The 15,992-nt window shown below is 50.6% G+C and overlaps 1 protein-coding gene across 1 annotated transcript in view; it reads left to right on the forward strand.

The window, feature by feature from the left end:
* The window catches only part of SHB (SH2 domain containing adaptor protein B), a 137,381-nt gene that overhangs the window by 48,314 nt on the left and 73,075 nt on the right, over positions 1-15,992 (forward strand). The window contains exon 2 of the mRNA XM_039234747.1: positions 3,071-3,191. Within this exon, the coding sequence (XP_039090678.1) occupies positions 3,071-3,191 (121 nt within the window). The remainder of the gene's footprint in view (positions 1-3,070; positions 3,192-15,992) is intronic.

Raw genomic sequence — 15,992 nt, forward strand, 5'->3', positions numbered from 1 at the left:
ACAGGCTCCAACAGCCAAGCCTTTCTGCTGCTACTCAGTGTGAGACCAGTAGGTTGGCCCCCTCTCAGCTCTGTGCCTGTGGGACCGTGAGCAGGCCACATGAAGGGGTCCGATGCCAGTCAGGCCTTTGCCAATCCAAGATCAAAATCAAGGAAAACTTCTCACGTGCCCAGGTGGCCTGACCTGCAGAGAAGTCCCGACTGGCTCCCTTTGAGTTGAATTGTTCTATTAGATTCAAGGACATTTTAAAGCAAAGTAGCATCAGCCCCAGTAGGAATCCAAGCCCACATCTGGGGCAACTCCTTCCCTTTTTTTTAAAAGAAAATCAGCAGCCTTCACCCAAGCCCCCTCCCCCCCCCCCCCCCCCCCCCCCCCGACTTGCAGTACATGGTGGTGGGCAGCTCAGACAGCAGTTACGGTGCCCAGGGCCTGTGGCAAGTCGCTCAGGCCCTCTGGGTAACTGCCTGCTCAGCTCTCCCAGCACCTGGTTAAACTTTTACTCCAAAAACCAGGACATGATTTTGCAAAAGGTCAGACAGCTCAGTTAAGTGTTTGCCAAGTTACAGGTTGCTCAAACCTCAAATTCCCTCCCCTCCACCATCCTCACTTTGAAGTTGGAAAGCAAATTGATTAAATATACATTTTAGGAACCTTCCGATTTGCTTCTTAAACTAACAGAATTCTAAACTTTTTTTTTCTAATGGAAGGATTTTCAACTGTCAGCAGGTATAACTGGAACCATATGTCAGCAGAGACCAGGGGCTTTTCCTGGTTTTAGGATTTGTAAATTCTTATTGAAACGGAAGTAAGCAGGGCAGGCAGCTGGGGGCCCCCTTGACAACCTGAGCTCAGATCTCATTTTAATTAGAAAATACAGATAGTGTCTGCTGAACTGAAGGCCTCCCAGAGCTCCTGTCCCTGGGCGAACAAAGATTTGGTTTATATCCTGCAAGCCTTCCCCGTTTGCAAATTACAGGGCACTTCCGAGAGGAGCTGGAATGTTGATTTCTAGATTACTGAGACTTGCAGCCCACCCCCTCCCCTGTCTTCCCCTTCCTCAGCTAATACCTCCAAAATGATTTGGTTTTCTTAGGGAAATATTTGCTTCCTTTCTGGACTAGACGGAGGATGTTCATGTTTAAAAGAGACAGCAAGGCCGTGTGGAATAGATGTCATCCACAGCAGGCTCATGGTTTTCTGCATTTGGACTTCTGGTCCCTTGAACTCTGAGACACAAATACCCTCCACCAGATCAGCCTCTGAGCTGTTCTATTTGACAGTGGTTCACGTGTATAATTTTCTCCCTAATGTATTCTGCAAATGGTAGAGTAGAAATATCAAATGAAAGACATTGCCAGACCCAGTGTTCTCCCCACCCCCATCTTTCCCCTGCCTGGTGTCATTTGAGCCCAGGGAGTCTCAAGAAAGGAAGGCCACGATTACAATGTCAGCATCTGGAAGTGTCCCCGCTGGGACTCTAAGCCTGCCCCACAGCCACAACGAAGTGGTGGCAGAGCAGTGGCAGTGGGGTCACATATACTCAGATGTCAGGCGCTCCAGCCCTGGGTCATTCACTGATAAGCTTGCTCTTGTTCAGGGAGCCGTGACTGCTGTGTGCCATGCCTCCCTTCAGCCCCCGGCCTCACGCCAGTGACAGTGCTGTTGCCTGCTGTCCCTCTGCGGGCATCACATTCCTGGCAGCCAAAGGTCACTTGCTCACTCTGCCAGGGCTGCTGCCACAAGCTGCCATTTACCAGGCAGACAAAGGGGGATTTTCCCTTCCCCTGGGTTTATAGGCCCCTCAAATGCCTTACATTCCAGGAGCCGGGAGAGAGAAGAGGCTCCTGTGGTTTCTAATTAAACCCACAATTTAAATAACAATTCATGTAACCCCAAGGGTTGAGAGAAATGCTAACTTATCCCCTCCCCAGAGGCAGCTGGGTGGCCCTGGCTGGGAGGCTGAGGACTCACCCTTTGCCAGATGTGACCAAAGGGGCAAAGAACTCCACGGAGGTCACAGCGAGTTTGCAGTGGGGCTAGAGTGCTGTGACAGGGAGTGGGTTTCCTCGCTAGTAAGTGTGCCCCTCCATGAAGCTTAGAAAGTAAGAAATAGGAGGGAAAACGGCTATGCTTACTTTTAGCCCAAGAATTTTTACCCTCCTCTGGGGAAAATATGGAACTTTGTCTCTGAAGTGTTCAAATCCCAGATTCTCATGTGCTCCTAGGACTCTCTTCCCTGCCCCCACTGCCTACCCCAAGGTGATTTTGTCTGTCTGTCTGTGATGGAACATTTATGTTTTCTGAAATGCTGACAAGTGAGGAGCCAAGAGAACAGACCTGGGAGGCAGAGGATGAGGTCAAGGGTCTTAGTCAAGCCCCTTCCCTTACTGGACCTCAGTTTCCCCGTCTGTTATAGAAGAGTCTCCCAGTTTATTGCTTCCAAGCCCCTTTCTGACCATGGCAGTCTCTGGGTCCTTGAGCTGCTTTTGTATTTTCTTTGGGTCCGCCTGGGGCCACGGTCATGTTTGCAGTGCGTTGATCTCACCAAATTGTTGTCTGATTACCCAAGGCATGCTTGTGTTCCAGATTTGGGGAAAATGGAACGCTGAACGTAATTATCTCTAGACAGGCTCTTCTAGGCCTCAGCCAGCACCAGGAGCATGTCAGCATCTCTAGGCTTTCTGCTATCTCATTTCCAACTTTCCTCCGCTTCCATTCCATTAAATTGAGCAACTCACATTCCCCAAAGACGCCCTCCAGGACCTTGCCTTTGTGCTTCTCTACGCAGATGCCCTTCTGTTCTCACAGCTGTGCCCGGAGTAGTGAGGCTGCCTGCTCAGAGGCCCCTCCCTTGTAAGGAGTACTGCCAGTGTGGGTCTCTTTGTTAGGGGTACCAAAATTGGAGCTCCCCAAGGGCAGACACCAGCTCGTTCCTGTCTCCACCTCCCCCCTTCCTTGCTGGTATGATGCAGGCTCCGTTTATGTGTGTTAGAGCAAAGCCTGGTTGTGAACAGAAGTGAAGCAGAAAGCCAGAGGTGGACTCATGTTCCTGCCATCTTACTCCCTGCAGGTGGCCATCGCTGATGACTATTCTGATCCCTTCGATGCCAAGAATGATCTCAAGAACAAAGCAGGAAAGGGAGAGAGTGCTGGCTACATGGAGCCCTATGAGGCCCAGAGGATCATGACAGGTAAGCAGAGCTGCTGGCATGGGGACTCAGCAGGGAGGCAGGGGGGCAGCTCCTGGGCGGTGCCCAGCCAGCCCTCCATAGGAGAAGGTTCATGCTTCCACCATGGTGGCTAGAGAATAGTGCTATGTTGAATCTTTACTACAGTTTGCCAGCTCATGTCTCACCTACATCTGGAAGAACCTGGCAAGGCACCGTGAAAGTCCCAATATAGGGCACCAAGTACACTTACCCAAGGTAAGAACTAAAAAATACATCGGGAATTTCTGCTGAACAAAACTACAGCACTTGAGATAGAAAACGTAGCCTGGAGCTTCCTAGCAGCCAGGGCAATCAAAGAAGCAAGCTGGGTCACCTTACTTTCAATACTTAGTAGAAGAAGGGGGTTAGATCGTTGGGGACAAAGTTATCCCTAGCCTCATACCAGGAAGTCTTTGGCTGGAAGCAGCAACAAGTCCCCTGGTCTGCATGGCAGGTTTATAGAAAATACAAAGACTTTCCCCCCTGTGGCTGTTTTCCTATTGGCCCCAGATGACAAAACTTTGTCCAAGTAGTTGTGTGGGGCCCAGAAGAAAGTGTTCATGTGTGTAGTTATCCTGCTTAGGGCATCTTTAAGGGTTGAATGGTTATGAGGTATCTGCCATCTCAGACAGACCCTTGGCATGAGCAGGCAGCGAGGAGAAACTACCCATGTGGGTCCTCCTGGCTCAGCAGGATGGTCCAGAGACAAAAGAACAGTCATGTGGGTTGGCCCCTCTGACCCCACACAAGGCAGGAACGCGAACAGGGCAACACGTGGGACCAGAGTGCAGGGGGTTGGCCAGGAGCAGGTTGGGAACCACTCTGACTTTTGAGACCTAGTGAATTGGTGCCCTGTGTGTCTTGGGACTTGGGATATAGATGCCACTTTCTCAAGTGGCCCTCTTATTGTTTTCTTGGTGTTCATGCCTTTGCACACGTTCTTTTGATTCCTCTTGAACTGGAAGAAGGAAGGGAAAGGAAGCAACAATGAGCACTTAGGGTATGCAGTGTCCATGCCAAGTGTCGCTCATAGGGCTGAGGAGATGGCATATGACAATTGCTGAAAGATATGGGTATAAATCCAGACCCTGCCTCTAAGACTCTGCCTCGTGCTCTCCCGTTCCTGGGTACTGATTCTCTGGCTGCCAGTGTGGCCTCCAGAATGTGTGGCCACTTTGCAAAAAGCTGAGGCAGGGAGTGACTAGGCCAGACTTCTCTAGGGCCCCCTGCTCTCTCCTGCTCTCTCTTGCTCTCTCCTGGCAGAGTGGCTGCAGGAGGCAGAGAGCTGCGACTGACACCTGATGAAGGGGTAGCCTGCTCTCCAACGACTCAGGGAAGCAGGTCTGCTGGTGGAGTCTTCCTCACCCCAGGACTGTAGTGATATCCACTCCCACTCACTGCCACAAGCCATCACCTCCACCGGGCTTGGTAAACTGTCAGCTCTGTGGGACAACTGGGGGCATGTTGGCCTGGGGTTAAAGGACTGGTGGTTACAGGAGAGCCTTTGGGACACTGCCACATTCGGAGGTCAGGCAGCAAAGGATCTTCAAGGTCACTGGAACCCAACAGCCTCATTTTATAGATGGCAAAACTGAGGCTACAGAGGGAGAGATACTTGCCTGAAGATACATAGTAAGTTGGTGGCAGAAGTGTGGCCTGTGCTTGGCAGGGCAGCCTGTGGGGTGGAGTCCTGGAGGAAGTGTATGTTTGTGCTTGACGCTGGGGTATCCGGGACACAAGGAAATGGCAGGAGCCATCTGAGGCTCGAGCCCCCACCAGACTCCAAGCTCTGCACTGGGCCCTTTGACATACATACTTTTAAGCCTCACTATGTCCCTGCAGAGGAAGTGGTGTCTCACTTTACAAGTGAGGGAAAGAGGACAAATGGCTTCCCTGGGTTCACAAAAGTACAAGTGAGGGGCTCAGACCTACATCTGCAGAGCATGGGACCGGGGTGGAAGGGGACATCTGGGAATCCAGACATTGTGGACACTGCTGTCTTTGGCATGGAGCCGGTTCCTCCTGGGCACATCCGTGGACCTCGGTGTCAAGTAGCTGCTTAGCTGGATAGAAGTGTCCTGTGGGACTTTAGCTTTTTAATGAGACACACCCAGGGCGGCCAAGTCCAAGGCAGGGCAGTTTGATTTAATTAGAGATCTGTTAAGATCTCATGCATTCTGTCTCCAAAGAGGCATGCTAGTATTTGCTGCTCTGGGCTTTCTTCCTGGCTTACAGGCTATGCCCAAATTTACCCACATTTTCGGTTTCTAAGGAAATAGGTGGTTAAACAGGACATTTTCTGGCTGTAACGACCTCGCTGCAGCTCCCTTTGACTCAGAATTCTTTGTGTGTAACGTCATCGCTCTGACTGATGGAAGGGATAGGGGGCTGGGGAGAGCCAGCGCCGTGTAAACATTCTAGGAAGCAGCTCCTCAGGGGAGAAGGGGGCAGTGGATCATGGGATGGCATGCTGTAACATTTATGTGTGCATGCAACTTCTAGGAATAGGACGAGTGCCTTTGGGAGATAAGACTAACGCTGCTGGGAAGAGCGTGCCCTCTCTGCCTGAGACAGCATACCTCTCTGTACTACAGAAGGAACCCACGTGGAATCAAGCAGATCTGAGATGGCCGCTTGCCACCTGAATGACCTTGGGCCTCAGGTTCCCCTGCAAAGCCTTCGAGCCTTAGAGCAGGCAGTTGGTCATACTTCTAGCTACTTTTGGTTGCAAAGTGGCCATTTGAGCTTCAGCAACACATTTTGTGCCTCTGTTTTTACCTATTTGCGGAGGTAGCTGCTAGGCTCTCGTACTTCTTTAGAGCACTTGATGTGAATTCTTGTTGGGTACTCACCATCAACCTTTATTTATTTTTAAAAAATGTTTCATGTTTGCTTATTTTTGAGAGAGAGAGCACAGACAAGTGGGGGAGGGAGAGAGACAGACAGACAGAATCTAAAGCGGGCTCCAGACTCCAAGCTGTCAGCTCAGAGCTCAACATGGGGCTTGAACCCACAAACCATGAGATCATGGCCTGAGCCGAAGTCAGATGCTTAACCTACTGAGCCACGCACGTGCTCCTCACCATCACCCTTTAAAGTGTAGCTGCCCGTTTTTACTAATGCAAAAACTGAGGCACAGAGAGGTTAAGTAAGTAGCTGGATAGTGAATTGTGGGGCTGACTATTGAGGCCCTATTTCAGCTACTGTGCAGGACATTCTGTCCAGGGCCTGTGTGGCCCTGGGGTGCTGCAGCTTGATTTTCAGAACCCACTCCCCCCCCCGTTTCCCAGGGGTGGCTGACATGACCTGTGATTAACTGATGAAGTTTTGTTCTTGCCTCCTTGACTCCATGCATCAGGTGGACAGAAGGAGGCTTTGGGGAGGTGTGCTTTTGTGAACAGAGAACTCAGCTCAGCCCCACAGGCTGTGGCTGCAAAGAAGGATGAGGAAAAGTGTACCTGTTTCCTCAGGGGCTCCTTTCACCTATTCCCTCTGTCTGCCTTAGTTTCCCTCTCCATAGATTCACCTTTGTGTCACCCATAGGAATTAGGTTCTGGTTCAAGATGGAGGTGAAGCTCTCCACAGAACTTCACAACCCAAATGCCCATGAATTGCCTGGGCCTTGCTCTCTGTCCCCCCCTTTACTTCTCTCATCCCAAAAGCAGCTTCAGGGTAGCTCCTGAAAACCCAAAGGCTCTGTGGAATCCAGTGGGGAAGCTAGTGACCCAGTTCAAGCTTTCCTTTTAATAGGTAGAAAAACTGGGGCTCAAAAAAGTCATAATCCTTTTGAGATGTTTTTGAACCCACTGATTAAATATGAAGCTGTCCTGTGAGGCAATGTGTTGCCCATCCCTAGAGGTATCTGGGCAGAGGTAAGACATCCCACATTGAGAGATGCCATAAAGATAGTCAAGTTGCAGATGGGCGGTTGGCTCAAGCCACCCCTGGAGTCTGTGTCAGCTGTGAGTTCGGAGGTGTCATGATTCACTGCATTGCGTCACCAGTAGACACCTAAGACCAGGCCCAAGAAGGGAGTCCCGGAGACCAGCCCTGAATAGGAAAGGATCTGGCAGCTTCCTTTATCAGTGCCAGCCTGGTGTGCGCTCACTGTTCAGTCCCAATGCCCCTTTTCATCTTGCATGGCCCCTCTCTCACGGTCAGATTCTGGTCTTGGCCTTCTCCATACCATCTGGGCCTCAGGTTCCTTCCTGCACCAACAATGTCTCTGGTGTCCCCAGGCCAACCCCTCTGTCCAAAGCCCTACCCAACAGCCCAGTCTTACCCTCTTCCTTGTGTCTTAATCCCAGGCTTGAGGGCCCCAGGCACGTAGAGCCTGCCGATTTGGTGAGAAGGGTGCTGAGCTCCCAGTCAGGCTGACTCAGGTGCCTGAGTCAAGATGCTTAGCCTCTTGAGGGCCACGGTGCCTTCACTGTAAAATAGGACACACAACACTGATGTGAGTCTCAGGTAGAAGACCATGCTTTGCACATGTGTATGAGAGTATTGTCATTGGGGAGCAAAGGGCCTATTTGGGCCTTCACTTGATATTATGTACTGTTGAGTTGTCTGGCCACTCCCTCTGGGGCCCCTGCCCACCTGGAGGTGGGTGGCCAAACCAGGACAGTGGAGCAGGTGGTTCTCAGGCTCTGCAATGCATTTGTTCAGCCAGGCCTGGTGCCCTTGCCCTGCCCTGTTGTGGTGGAGACTTGATCATGAAAACTAGGCAGATACTGTCACTGCCTTCAGGAATATCTATGAAGAAAGGAGACAGGCATGGACTCGAGTGGTCAGTGGTAGGTGCATGGGGATGAGTGGCTCAATCCCAGGAGCTCAGAGGAGGGGTGAAGGCTTCCGGTTTGGGCAATCCAAGTGAGGTGGGAGGGTAGAGGTGGAAGGAGGTAGTGATAAGAGCTGGGTCTGGCAGCCCAGGCAGAGGGAAGGGCTTGAGCCAAGGCATGGAGGCGTGGGATCTTTCTGCTGGAGAGGAGTGGCAGGAAATGAGGCTTTCGATAGGATAATGATAGGAAAAAGCACATGGAGCAGGAGCTTAGTATAAAGACTGAGTGGATTGTGAAACTCTAGTTGATCTAAAGGATCGGAATATTCTCAACTGGGACCCTTTCTCCCTAGGCCTTCAGCCCAAAAGTTCTCAGAGATACCCAAGGTAGTGTTGGTGATTGGGATAGATGGTGGCCATTTATTTTTAAGGAAAGGCTTCTCTGTGTGCCAGCCACTTCTCCAAGGACTTAACTATGATTAACTAATTTATTTATTTATTTTTAATATTTATTTTTGAGAGAGAGAGAGGCAGAGTGCTCCAGAGAGGGCAGAGAGAGGAGGTACAGAGGATCCAAAATGGCCTCTATGCTGACAGCAGAGAGCCCAATGTGGGGCTTGAACTCACAAACCATGAGATCATGACCAGAGCTGAAGTCAGATGCTTAACTGACTGAGCCACCCAGGTGCCCTCCTAACCATGATTAGCTCACAAGGAGCCTGTATTCTGGTATCCCCATTTTACAGACAAATCTACTGAGTCTCAGAAAGGTTGGGTAAGCAGCAAAAGTAGAGCTCTTAGCTGCAGCTAAAGCTCTCATTTCTGCCCTATACTCCCAAAGCATCTACAGAAATAACTGGGAATTGTACTGTTACTTAGGCCCCTTTTTTAGGTCTGATTCCCCCACCCCAACATCCTTTATAAAATTGTTCAAAGTATCATTTCACAGGATGAATCACATAAACATTACTTGAAAGCATTTTCCCATAATTTTTATTATTATAAGCAATTACACATTAAAAAGTCTTTAGCATGTTTTTATTATTAAATCAACTTTATAGCATAATAAGAGGAATTTAAAAGAAAACCATTTCACACAGAACCCTGCTGTCCTGAGGTGCCTGGGTGGCTCAGTCAGCTAAGCGTCCAACTTCGGCTCAGGTCATGGTCACACAGTTCGTGGGTTCGAGCCCTGTGTTGAGCTCTGTGCTGACAGCTAGCTCAGAGCCTGGAGCCTGCTTCAGATTCTGTATCTCCCTCTCTCTCTGACCCTCCCCTGCTCACACTGTCTCTCTCTCTCAGAAATAAATAAAACATTAAAAAAAAAAAAAAAAAAGAACCTGGCTGTCCTGACACAGCTGTTTTCCTTGCTCACAACTTGCCTTCTGCCCATTTTTCTCCTATGTGCTAGTAGGTACCTTCAGGTAAAGCTGGTCACAAATTTTAAAGGCAAGGGGGGTTGGGGGAAGGGACATCCTTTTGTATCTTCTCAGCCTCTGGTACAGTGTCTTCTAGTGGTAGCACACTTTCTGAGAATGGTGGTATGTACCAAGTTCAAGTGGCCTGTTTCAGGAGGAAGGAGGCAGACAATGTGCATCTGACTGCCCTGGTCTGCTGTGTGACCTGAGACAAGTTGCTTTCCCTCTCTGGGCCTCCATTCCTTCATCTGGAAAATCAGATTTTGCCTTCTTCCCTGAGTGTCGTGAGGGCCTTTATAAATTCTTAGGTTCCCTGCTCCTGTGGTTGAGCTGGGCTTCTCCATCTTGGTCAGGACTGTACGTCCTCTCACCCAACCCCCATTACTTCCACATGGCACCAGCCCAGATCTTGCCAGATCTGAGGAAGAGCTGGCCCTGACACACTCCCAGGAGCGTGCACACTTGCCCTCTCTGCTCTTGGGACAGACAGCTGAGAGCTACAGGTCTGCACCCTGAAAGACCAGCACACGCTTCTCAGACTCTTGCCTATGTGTCCATGAGGCCATTTCTGGCCACCCGACCTGAGATTTCCACCTTCCTCGTGTTTGACACCATCTCTGCCCCCTGGTTCCAGGCAGTGCTGTTCTCCGTCCCTGTCCTCCCAGTGGCTGAGAAAGCACAGGGCCTTTCTGTCTGGGCCCCTGAGTCCAGGCCCTTCCCAGCTCTACACCAGCTCTGCAGTTCCTGTGGACTCTGCTCCCAGAATGTCCGCGTCCTGTGTCTTCCTCACCTCACCTGCGCAGCTGCGCAGCTCTGCTCACCAAACCGTTCCCTTGGCCCCTCATTTTCACTCCCCTCTCACCCACCTTGCCCCCTGCAGGCCCTGTGCTTCACACCCCACCCCGCTGCCCTCTCCCCATGCTGCTCCAGTCTTCATCCTGCCCTGGTAGTCACAGCCATCCCTGAGCTGGGGACATGTCAGGATAGAACTTTCCTTGAAGATCAGTCCTTTCCACCCAGAATCCTTTTTCTGCTTGAGGCCCAGAGAGGTGCACAAGCTGGCCAAGGTCACACAGCAGCAGACTGCAGAGTGGGTCTCCTGACTTCTAACCTAGGGCTCCTGGGCCCTATTTTGAAATGTCTTAAAACCTGCCCTTCCACCCTCTTGCCTGGCTTGTCATGGATGGTGCAGAGTTCCCTGGCTGGTCTATCATTTACCAGAATGACTTACCTACCGGACAGGAAGGAGATAATCAAGTGTAAATAGATTTTGTATTAGTCACTCAATGACTTTCCTGTTGTTGAGAAACAGCCGGGCTCATACACCCAGCCCAGTGGTGCTCACCTGCAGAGCTCGAGCAGGGAGCTGGGGAGGAGAATGCTGAGCAGAGCTGAGAGCTGAGAGCAGGGAAGCCTGGGTTTCCATGGTGATCACTGGGCCCACTCCGGCAGCCACTTTCCTACCCAGCACCTCTCTCCCTTTTGGCACTCCTCCCCTACCTCCCAATCCCCTCACTCCCTAACCCCCTACCCAGAACTTGTCCATCTTTTCAGGAAAGTTGCAACAGGACTGGGACAGGCCTCAGAAAACTGACATTCATTGGTAGCACACCTGGTATGTGCCCGACATTTGTCCCTGGTGCCCCCTGTCACGGGGGGAGGTTGACAAGGATTGATATCTGTTGTATAAAACAGGCAGAGAAGAACATCACTGGTAAGAGACAAAGGAAGGGGTAGTACTGTCTCCTGAAGACCAGTATAGACCGTACAGAAAGGGTGGCATTGAGCATGGCCACACTTAAGGTCTTGACTCAAAATGACCTTTGCTGCAAGGCCTTCCCTGGCCACCTATCTTAAATTTCGACCCACCCTCAACATTTCCCACCCCCTTTCTCTGTTTTATTGTGTTCCTTTATGCTAGTTACCATTTAGCATACTACATATTTCACTTATCCCTCATCTTGTGTTTATAGTCTGTCTACCACTAAGATATGGGCTTAACGAGGGCAGAACTTTGTTCTCTGCTGGAACCTCAGGACTAAAGCAGTACCTGGCACAAGGTTGGTGCTCAGTAAATAGTTGTTGAATGGATGAGCATGTTAATTAATTCCAGGGACCCAGGACTGCTGTGAAGACATGCTGGGCACCCCCTCAGGATCCCAGAGACCTCCCATCCTCCTCTGAAGATTGCCAGATCTGCAAAGTCTGAGTTTAACCAGTTGCTAAATGGGTGGGGAGTTGGGGAAGAAGCTGGTTTGGCCTTTGGGTGGAAGTCAGGCAGGCAACCCTTGTGCCTTGCTCTGTCTTAGAGACCAGTTCTGTGTCCATGCTGGGGGACTGCACAGGGATGCCTGGTTGTGCCTCTTCTCCCCACCTCCCTCCCGGGCTGAGAGCTCCTTGAAAGAAGGGACTGACTCTCACCCATCTTCATTTGTCTTCTGGGCCCAGTGAACATTCACCAATAGAGTGACTGAGTGTAAGAATAAAAGTCTATATGGAGAATAAATGAAAGAAAAGGAAGCAAACAGTAAACAGTTACTTGCTATAAACAACCTTTCCCAATTTGCCGAGAACCGCTTGCCTAAAGTCACGGGACCTTAGGGACCAAAGTGTGATGCAATCAGTCACTGAATGGCTGCTTGTGAGTATTTGCTGTGTGCTGCTGTGTACATGCTCTGTGTTCTGGGGGCTGTGCAGTGAACAGAACAAAGTCCCTGTTCTCATGAAGCTTACACTTCAGCATCAAGGGGGAAGTGTTCTTGAACTGTAATTCCTATAAACTCATTTCTGGGAGTGCTGGGACAGGAAGGTCTGTATCCAAGACACTGCTGCCTCCTCTGATCACAGCAGCTCTAGGTTACTGAGGCCTAGAAGTTAGAGGCTTGCTTAAAGTCAAGTGCAGAGTAGACTGGTCTCCAGGGCCCTGGCCACCCTCAGGAGGCAGGATGGTCTCCATGCTGTCTTTGAGGGATGAGGGGCATAGCCTTGGCCCAATGGCTGGCAGCTGTATTCCTCTCTCTTCCTAACTTTGGTGCAGGCCAAGACTCTGGGGGTTGCCATGGAATTTTCTAGAGCAGTGAACGTCATCCTGTGCTGTGGCACCCAGCCTTGCAGGTGTGAGGGCCCACAATGCTAACTGCAGTATCCTGCTGGGCACTTGGCAGTGAGGGCCCAGACCCCCAGGAAATCAGCCCCGAACGCTTTTTCTTTCCTGGCAGCTCTGAAAGAAGCCAGCACTCTCCCAAAGGTAGAAATAAAGGAACAGGAACTGGAAATAGAGGCGCTCACCTCCCCACCTCTGCCCTTTGTCTTTCAGGATCCCGGAGAGACATTAAAGGATCTGAAGGCACAGAAACTGTTGATAATGCCTATCCAGAACTAGATTCAGGGGGACTCGTGTGGATCAGCAGCCTAGCTCCTGGCTTCTTCAGCCACCCTACAGCACCCTGTGCTGGGGCCAGACTCCGGAGGCTGTAGGCAAGCACCGCCTATTCCTGAGCAAAGGTGTGAAAGTGTTAGGAAGTTGTTCAGGAAGTCATGCCTGCTTGGGTGTGGAGGATGGGTTAGAGCCGAGAGAAGCAAGAGGCAGGGGGACTGGTTCTGAGGCTGTGTGGCTACAATAGTCATCTAGGCCAAGGGGTGGAGTGAAAGAGTTTGCCAGCCATTGAGGTGCAGTGGATGAGAGAGAGGGAGGATCCTGGTGAGTGATGAGAGTGTCAGTTACCCCAGAGGGGGAAGGACAGTTCCCGGGGAGAAGTCCGTGGTTCGTGGTTCGTGGTTCAGATGTGGGCACTTTTGCATTCAAATATTCAAGAGGCTCCTGGAGTCAGGTCAGAGGGGGGCCCTGGAGTGCTCCCAGTATCCTGGGGAGAGGAGCTGGTTTGCAAGGGCTGTCCAAGGAGATCACAGGCCACCGTTCCTGCCCCTTCAGAAGTCTGAAGAAGGAAATTCAGTGATTTGCCCCACACTCTATTATTTGACTAATTAATTAGTACCCTCCTCTAACTCAGGCTCTGCCTGGCTTTCTGGAAGCTTATAGGGATAACAGAGGGCTGTATTTAAGGGCGCTTTTGTAGATTATGCCAGGAATCTCCCTAAGGCTCTAGGAGGGAGCAGTATGATTATTTCCATTTTGCAGGTCAGAAAGCTGAGTCATGGAGGCTGATGGAACCGTGCCCCATTCTGGGCCCCCCTCTCCCTGCAGGGCTTCTGCCTGGATGATGAGGGAGGGATGCTAAGCAACAACATTTGCTGGGGGAGTTTTATACAGTCCTTCCACCTCTGGGGTAATTTGGCAGGTGTCTGAGGTTCATCCCCCCACCCCCGCCACCTCCTCCCTCTTCCCCTCCTCCTGCCTTTCAGCTCTCTCTCACCTGGCTTGGTCCAGGTGTTTTAATGTGGTACACTGCCTCAGGTCCTTTCCCCTAACAGGCAGCATGAGCATAAATAAGGAAAATGCCACTCTGTCCCTTCCAGAGCTCAGGCTTGTAATTACACCTGGCAACCTAAAAAAGGATGCTGCACTGGGAGAAGGTCATCTCCCGGGGCCCGAGCTTCATTGTGGGTCCTCCCTGTTGTAGCTACCACAATCGCTATCCACACAGTTACACTGATACAGCACTCTGTGTGCTGCATCATAATTCATCTGCCGGACGGGGGTCCCCTGGAGGGCAAGGACTACAGGGCTTAGAACTCTTGCCCCCAGACTGTCGGCGCCCAGTGTTTGAGATATTGGCCCGGACCTTTCCAGCAAAGAATGTCCCCAGGTCAGAACTTGCTGGTTCTGGTGGAGTGTTGTGTAAATGATCGTAAACTCTTCCCTGAAGATTAAAGGCTCTCCAGGACTTGAACTGGGTGTCATTGCCTCCCTACCCAGCTCACCTCCCAGCCCGTGCCAGCAGGTCCACATGCTCCTCCCTCGGGTCCTGGGCTCACCTGTGCCTCTGTAGGTTCTCACCTGTCACTGGGCCTCAGGTTCCCATGAGCGGACTGGCACATACCCACATGTCCCTGAGCCCCAACCACTGAGCCTTCCGCGAAGCCACCTTATCTAGCATCCCCTTACCAGATTGGGGGTCCTTTCAAGTCTTGGTTGCGATCCTCGTTGCCCTCCTGTGGCCCCCGGTGTCACCACCTTCCCCTCCATCTTCAGCTGTCTGAACCCTACTCATCTTCAGCTGTCACCACACCTTTCTTCAGACTAGCATCTTGCCTGCCAAAGCTGGGACAACCTCTGATCTGACCCCACGTAACCTTTCCAACCAACGGTCTTGGCACATAGTGGGGGTTGGGGAGAGTTTCTCCTGTTGATTTCTTCCTCTCTTGGCTCCATCTTAGTATCTTTGCTCACATTCTGCCCTTCCCTTCTAAAAACTGCCTGGCATGCCAGCTCTGGGTCACCTTTCCTTAAAGCCCTTCTGCATGCTTCTGTCCTCACAGCCGTGCTTCTTTTTATTATTATTATTATTATTATTATTATTATTATTATTTTAAATTTATATCCAAGTTAGTTAGCATATTGGGCAACAGTGATTTCAAGAGTAGATTCCTTAATGCCCCTTACCCATTTAGCCCACCCCCCTCCCATAATCCCCCCAGTAACCTTCTGTTTGTTCTCTATATTTAAGAGTCTCTTATGTTTTTGTCCCCCTCCCTGTTTTTATATTATTTTTGCTCCCCTTCCCTTATGTTCATCTGTTTTGTATCTTAAAGTCCTCATATGAGTGAAAGTCATATGATATTTGTCTTTCTCTGACTAATTTCACTTAGCATAATACCCTCTAGTCCATCCACATAGTTGCAAATGGCAAGATTTCATTCTTTTTGATTGCCAAGTAATACTCCATCATATATATATAGCACATCTTCTTTATCTATTCATCCGTCGATGGACATTTAGGCTCTAAATGTCCCTTTGAAACAGCATACCTGTATCCTTTGGATAAATACCTAGTAGTGCAATTGCTGGGTTGTAAGGTAGTTCTATTAATTTTTTGAGGAATCTCCATACTGTTTTCCAGAGTGGGCTCACAGCCCTGCTTCTTGCCGCTATGCTCCCGCAGTTCCAACCAGAACTGGACTGGTTAGCATTCAGTCATGAACCTGGCCTCCAGAGCACCGTCCTCAGCCTCCCCAAGGCCCAGGCAAGGCTGTTGCTGGAATTGTTAGCATTTCACCAATGAGAAAGTAGGATTAGAGGCCTGAGCAACTGTTCTGGTCACAAGGAAGGATTTCTGGCATCCTGGGAGCTGTGTTCCAAAAGCCAGGCAGGAGCAGGTCACGTGGTCAGTGGGGTAGGGAGGAGGATCCCGGGCTGAGGGAACTCCATGGGTCTGAGCATGGTGGAGACAAGGATAGGCAGCCATAGGGTCAGATGAGCTGCGTCTATGGGGGCCAGATCCTGCCCTCCCGAGTAACAAAGAGCAGAAGCCTAAAGTGGGACAGGCGCCACAGTGACAGTAACTTCACAACCTAGCTGAGTTGAAAAATAGCGAAAGTAGCTCTGCTCAGCATCTGTTGAGCCCCTGCTATGCCAGGAGGTGGAGCCCACCTGGACCTTGCGCCTAGGAGTGTCATTCTCATAGAAGG

The sequence above is a fragment of the Hyaena hyaena genome, unplaced genomic scaffold (genome assembly GCF_003009895.1).
Source record: "Hyaena hyaena isolate Hyena2069 unplaced genomic scaffold, ASM300989v1 scaffold_93, whole genome shotgun sequence".
In the NCBI taxonomy this organism is placed as follows: Eukaryota; Metazoa; Chordata; class Mammalia; order Carnivora; family Hyaenidae; genus Hyaena; species Hyaena hyaena.